The sequence below is a fragment of the Salvelinus sp. IW2-2015 genome, unplaced genomic scaffold (genome assembly GCF_002910315.2).
Source record: "Salvelinus sp. IW2-2015 unplaced genomic scaffold, ASM291031v2 Un_scaffold2365, whole genome shotgun sequence".
NCBI lineage: Eukaryota > Metazoa > Chordata > Actinopteri > Salmoniformes > Salmonidae > Salvelinus > Salvelinus sp. IW2-2015.
Genome location: NW_019943690.1, coordinates 78,534 through 85,356, shown reverse-complemented (window position 1 = coordinate 85,356; position 6,823 = coordinate 78,534). Strand labels below are relative to the sequence as shown.

Sequence of the window (6,823 nt, the reverse complement as noted above, 5' to 3'; positions counted from 1 at the left end):
AGTTAGGATCACCACTTTATTTTAAGAATGTGAAATGTCAGATTAATAGTAGAGAAAATTATTTATTTCAGCTTTTATAAATTTTTATCACATTCCCAGTGGGTCAGAAGTTTACATACACTCAATTGGTATTTGGTAGCATTGCCTTTAAATTGTTTAACTTGGGTCAAATGTTTCGGGTAGCCTTCGACTAGCTTCCCACAATAAATTGGGTGAATTTTGTCTCATTCGTCCTGACAGAGCTGGTGTAACTGAGTCATGTTTGTAGGCCTCCTTGCTCGTACACGCTTTTTCAGTTCTACCCACACATTTTCTATAGGATTGAGGTCAGGGATTTGTGATGGCCACTCCAATACCTTGCCTTGAAGCCGTTTTGCCACAACTTTGGAGGTATGCTTGGGGTCATTGTCCATTTGGAAGACCTATTTGCGACCAAGCTTTAACTTCCTGACTGATTTCTTGAGATGTTGCTTCAATATATGCACATCATTTTCCTGCCTCATGATGCCATCTATTTTGTGAAGTGCACCAGTCCCTCCTACAGCAAAGCACCCCCACAACATGATGCTGCCACCCTCATTCTTCACGGTTGGGATGGTGTTCTTCGCTTGCAAGCCTCCCCCTTTTTTCTCCAACATAACGATGGTCATTATGGCCAAACAGTTCTATTTCTGTTTCATCAGACCAGAGGACATCCTCCAAAAAGTACAATATTTGTCCCCATGTGCAGTTGCAAACCGTCTGGCTTTTTTATGGCAGTTTTGGAGCAGTGGTTCTTCCTTGCGGAGCGGCCTTTCAGGTTATGTCAATATAGGACTCGTTTTACTGTGGATAAAGATACTTTTGACCTGTTTCCTTCAGCATCTTCACAAGGTCCTTTGCTGTTGTTCTGGGATTGTTTGCAATTTTAACACCAAAGTATGTTAATCTCTAGGAGACAGAACGCATCTCCTTCCTGAGCGGTATGACGGCTGCAGGGTCCTATGGTGTTTATACTTGCGTACTATTGTTTGTACAGATGCAGTGGTACCTTCGACATTTGTAAATTGCTCATAAGAATGAACCAGACTTGTGGAGGTCCACAATTATTTTTCTGAGGTCTTGGCTGATTTCTTTTAATTTCCCATGATGTCAAGATGATGTCAAGCAAAGAGGCACTGAGTTTGAAGGTAGGCCTTGAAATACATCCACAGGTACACCTCCAATTGACTCAAATGATGTCAATTAGCCTATCAGAAGCTTCTAAAGCCATGACATAATTTTCAACATCTTTTCAAACTGTTTAAAGTCACAGTCAACTTAGTGTATGTAAACTTCTGACCCACTGGAATTGTGATACAGTGAAATAATCTGTCTGTAAACAGTTGTTGGAACAATTATTTGTGTCATGCACGAAGTAGATGTCCAAACCGACTTTCCAAAACTATAGTTTGTTAACAGTACATTTGTGGAGTGGTTGAAAAATGAGTTTAATGACTACAACGTAAGTGTATGTAAACTTCCGACTTCAACTGTACACACAGCATGTAACATTGTCAGAGTGGTATAGTTGCATACCTATAGCACCATGCCAACGTGAAACACGTAGGACCAATGCTGTCGTTGGTCTGGCCCCTCACCGGAGACCAATCCGGAATGGCTAAACCTACCAGGGGCCAAAGCCCCCTCCGGCGTAGCTCTCAGGGTCATTGAGACACACAAGCCTCTAAACCACGCCAAGGTCACAGCTTTGAGAGAGGAGTGATTGAATCCAGTCCTGTCTGAACAGAAGGTAAGATTCTGACATCTGAGTACAAAACAGACTCCTCTGGTGAACAGACTCCTCCGGTGCCAGATACCGGTATATCCCCAACCTGTAAAGCCAGCACATAAACAATTAGAAACAGAAGCCTATAATTCAATAAGATCCACCCATTTGCAAACTGTGCTTGTTCTTATGTATTCTGTATTATCACATTGGCTGGTATGTTATACAAGCCAACAACAAGTGACCACTTCCATCCTAAAATGTGTGTGTGTGTTCACAGATACAGAAGTTGCATAGAAAGAATCATAATATGCACGCACATACAGTATATGCACAGTGCATGCACACATATATACACAGTGCATGCACACATCCATAAAGATTGACCTTACCAATCTCTGAAAATTCACATCAGTATAATGTTGGTCTTCTTCTCTTTGCTTGCAGGCTGCATTGACATTTAGGGAAAAGGCATGATATTACACAATTACCTATGCTCTGTGTTTGTTACCTTCAGGGTACTCTGTATGATGTGAACTGTAACACAGATTGTACTTACCTCCACATGTTCTTATTTTAACTGCCCAGAATATACCACCACTTATTATCCCAACTGCTAACAATGTGACCAGTGCGATGGGGCCAGACTCTGTCAGGAGAAAAATGGAGGGTGGAGGGAGGGAACTGTTCAGTCACTCATTTGGCATTGCTTGTCATATCTTTTTCATTCACTTTTTTTTCATCTACCATATTTGTTAATCAACTGTATGTTGTATGTGGCCTTGCCCTGTATTCACCTGCAGCCTATATTCTTCCTGTCTAAGTGAAATTCAGCTGTTCAAACCCATGCCATGTGCTTTAGTCAATACTGATGAATGACATTGATGAAGGTATTATAAGGTACGCTACACGGCTCATAGGCAAATAAATACAGAAATCAGCTTGCTGTAATACATAAGTTAAAATAATTACAATATGATAATACGCATGTTGAGGGATTTTGTAAAAACTGTCCTCAGGTTTTACTGTTAAAATATTTCTCCCCTTACTATCCTACAAAATAAGTTGTTAGTGAGGAAATGAAGAGCAGACACTGTCTGGGTGTTGGCTCTCACTGACCCACTAAAAGGAAAAACACAATACTAGATGCAGTGTTGACATACCTTTGATGGCAGAGCGTGAGGACAATTGAGGGCAGAGCGTTTCAATGTTGAGTGGAGTTTGTTTTGAGTCAGCAGGGTTGGAAGCCTCACAACTGTAGGTGTCAACATTTCTTTTGTTAAACTCCAGAGGGAGAGAGAGATTGGCGAGAAGATCAGGGCTGCTGGTCTGGTTGAATATCTCCTCTCCTCTGTACCAGGACAAGATCACCTCTCTCCCGTTCTTCACAGTGCACACCAAGGAACAGCTCACTTTTTCAAATGGACTGTCCACTGAGTGACTGATGTGAGGAGCAGACACTGAGTCTGGGATAGCAGAATGATTAGGCAGTGACTCAATGACAAACAGATTTAAACTAATGTGTTACAGTAAAAACTAACATGTCATAAATGAGACCTAAACATATATGAAGAAGTGGGCTACTTCTTTTTCAAACTCTAAATATTATTTTTTGATCTTCATTGAAACAACTCTGGGTAACAGACTAAATGAGAGAATCGAAAAAAGGGAAGTAAAAAAAGAAGCCAGGCACGCACCATAGACAGTTAGATTTGCAATCTTAGATGAACTCTGTGTATTGATGATAAGTATTTTATAAAGTCCAGAGTCGTTGATGKTGAGGTTTCTGATGGTGAGAGATCCAGTCTGAGTATCCAGCTTCAGTCTGTCTTTGAACTTCCTACTGTAGTCCGTTKTAATYACACCAGCATTCAGCAGAGCTATGTTATYAAATGAATCTGAAYGASTCAAWGKGAAAGMCCATGCYATAAYARTGCCRCTRGSTAGTTCAGTAAGTCCAGTCKGTAAAGTTACTYTCATTCCCTCTYTTCCCGWCACATTTACAGMATCAATCAGATCTGAAAGGAAGAAAGAAAACATAGGCTAAGGGCAGTAGCTACATCAATACAAGACATTAACAGGACGAAATCCTGTAGGTGATCCCGGATSCAAGCCAAGCACRTGATAGACTASGATTMATTTATTTCTACTTTTACAGTAYGYAGTGACCTACTTACTTTTGTTTSTATTGTCTTTGTATTRTTTATTTWAAAAATGTGTTCCATTGAGTCGTAGTTATGGCTCCTAGGTGTAGCCTAGTTCACATTTCTAACTCATGAACACTAAATAAGACTATTTTTTATTTAACCAGTAAGTCATTGAGAACACATTTTCTCTTTTACAATAACGACATGACCAAAAAGCAAAATTATAACAGCATTTCTTTCTGCACTTTTGTAATAGCTTATTCACATAATTTACACACTAGTTATGTAACATGATAGTAGACTACTTTTGTAATTGACTCACAGTTTGGCAAGACAGACTTACCACTTTCGAGCAAGAGTAATATCCAGAGAACGGAGTTGATCATGTTCCATTTCAATAGGGTACTCAGATTAAGTGTAATTCAAAGATAGATTTTCATCAACACGCAACGGTCTGCATGTGTCTTTCTGTTTGTGGGTGGGTATCATTTGTGGAACGGGATATGTATAATTTGTGGAACGGGATATGTATAATTTGTGGAACGGGATGGGTATCATTTGTGGAACGGGATGGGTATAATTTGTGGAACCGGATGGGTATCATTTGTGGAAGTTCTCTCTGTTTAATCCTGTTTCCCAAATATATCAGGTAACTTGTGTCTGTGTCGATGTTGTTGAGTTCAATTTGCCTAGTTAAATAAAGATTAAATAAATTAGAAAATTAAAAATATATTCAGGCAACCTCAAGATGCTTGACTCAATACAGCTGCTTTTGARGAACTTTCCAGTCGTTTGTGCTTTACATTCCGACTTTACATTCCGACTTTTGAATGTCTGTTTATTGGACATATATATTAGTGTCTAATAAAAAAGAGCAATGTATGTAAAGCATCCCATCTGTTTTAAGGTTATAGTGTGTGTGKGGTGTAGTCCCTCTTAATGTCCACTAGGTGTCAGCACAGTTTCAATGTCACACCAGGTTCACAACATGTTTTCATGTGGAACAAATCAATTTGTATTTGTCAGATGCGCCGAATACTACGTGCGTAGACCTTACCGTGAAATGCTGACTTAAAAGCCCTTAACACGTATTTTTCTTAACTAAATTGTTGGTTAAGTAAAAATAAGAAATTAAAGTAACAAATAATTAAAAGAGCAGCAGTAAAATAACAATAGCGAGGCTATATACACGTGGAACAGTCAATGTGCGGGGAACCGGTTAGTCGAGGTAATTAAGGTGTTTCTTTCAAGTCCAGTGGTGTAAATTACTTAACATAAATGTATTTAAAGTACTCCACTACTTTAAATACAATATACTACATGTATATTTATATATACATTCAGATGGGTCATGTACATTCAAGGACGTTTTTACATGGCTAGAGGGAAATGCTTCTCAACTACTGGCCTTGGGACTCCACTACATTCCTAAAGAAAATGTACTTTTTACTCCATACAGTTTCCATGATGTAAAAATACTTGAAAGTACTACTTAAAGTCAGTTTTTTTCTATGTCTGTACTTTTACTCTTTCTATTTCTTTACAACTTTTAATTTTACTTCACTCTGTTTCTAAAGAAAATAATGTATTTTTTACTCCATACAGTTTCCCTGACACCCAAAAGTACTTGCCGGACAGGAAAATACCGGACAGGAAAATGGTCCAATTCACACACTTATCAAGAGAACATCCCTGGTCATCCCTACTGCCTCTGATCTAGCAGACTCACTAAACACATGCTTCATTTGTAAATTATGTCTGTGTGTGAGTGTTCCCATGGCTATTTCTTCAATAAAAAGGTGCTACTTGATGTAGACATGACATGTGATTTGGGATGAGGGGAAATGTCAATCTATGACAATTGAAATTGCTAATTTATTCTGCACATCACTATATTTGTTCATGTAGACATACTTTGAATATGTTTAATATGTGGTTGAAGCATTTCATTTGTAGTCTTCCTTAATTTGTCATTTTGAAATATATTTAACATCATTTGGTGGTCTGTAAGAAATTACTTATGATGATCATTATTTCAATTTAGTGTAATGACATCAAACACTCACTTCTCCTGAAAGGGGCACATAATATGATTCACTATTCTCCATAAATGTAAAAGCATTAGATTGGCGTATGCATGGCCCAAAAGGAGTTTCCTCCATATTTCCTGTTCATGCAGAGAATTGAAACGGGGCACTTTGGGAGAACGGAGATGTTTGGTACAAATTACTGCGCAACTTCTTCCTCCCTCTGATGGTGGTTCACTTGGGGTCATGATAGGGGCTGCACCAAATGATTGATGTATTATAATTGATTATGCTTATGTTGTATTAATAGAAGGGGAAGGGCTATAATACCCTCCTCCACTACATTTATAGGGTCCTGGACCACAGATTAGCAATATATGGATTATAAGGTTTAATACTGTTCTACAGTTCTTTTATAGTCTCTGCCTCTAATAAGAAATGGTCTRAGCAGATGTGTGAGCCATTGCAGTCAAAGCAGGGTGTCTGTGAGAAAGCGTCTCAAGGCTAAAAGAGATACATAGACACAGACCCCTGCAGGAGAGTAAATAGATAAGAGACAAGTCAAGCCACACGTGAATGGAAAATTACTGCTGAGCCCTTARAAATTACTGGACTATTGTTTTCTCCTGCAAGTTTGTATAACTGTATATGCATGGGCTTGGTCTCATGAGTAGAAGGTGTTGACGTAGGCTGTTACATCACTAGGGGTTGACTGCAAGTACACTGCTCAAAAAAATAAAGGGAACACAAACAACACAATGTAACTCCAAGTCAATCACACTTCTGTGAAATCAAACTGTCCACTTAGGAAGCAACACTGATTGACAATAAATTTCACATGCTGTTGTGCAAATGGAATAGACAAAAGGTGGAAATTATAGGCAATTAGCAAGACACCCCCA

The 6,823-nt window shown here is 38.8% G+C and overlaps 1 protein-coding gene across 1 annotated transcript; it reads right to left on the bottom strand.

The window, feature by feature from the left end:
- Nucleotides 1-363: 363 nt before the first annotated feature.
- LOC112073782 (SLAM family member 5-like) lies at nt 364-3,857 on the bottom strand. Its single transcript, XM_024141020.2, has 5 exons — nt 3,445-3,857; nt 2,911-3,213; nt 2,307-2,396; nt 2,140-2,195; nt 364-1,853 (listed from the first exon to the last, which is right to left on the bottom strand). Exons 1-5 carry the CDS (start codon nt 3,785-3,787, stop codon nt 1,722-1,724), a joined length of 924 nt encoding a protein of 307 aa, XP_023996788.2. The 5' UTR covers nt 3,788-3,857; the 3' UTR covers nt 364-1,721.
- Nucleotides 3,858-6,823: the final 2,966 nt, after the last annotated feature.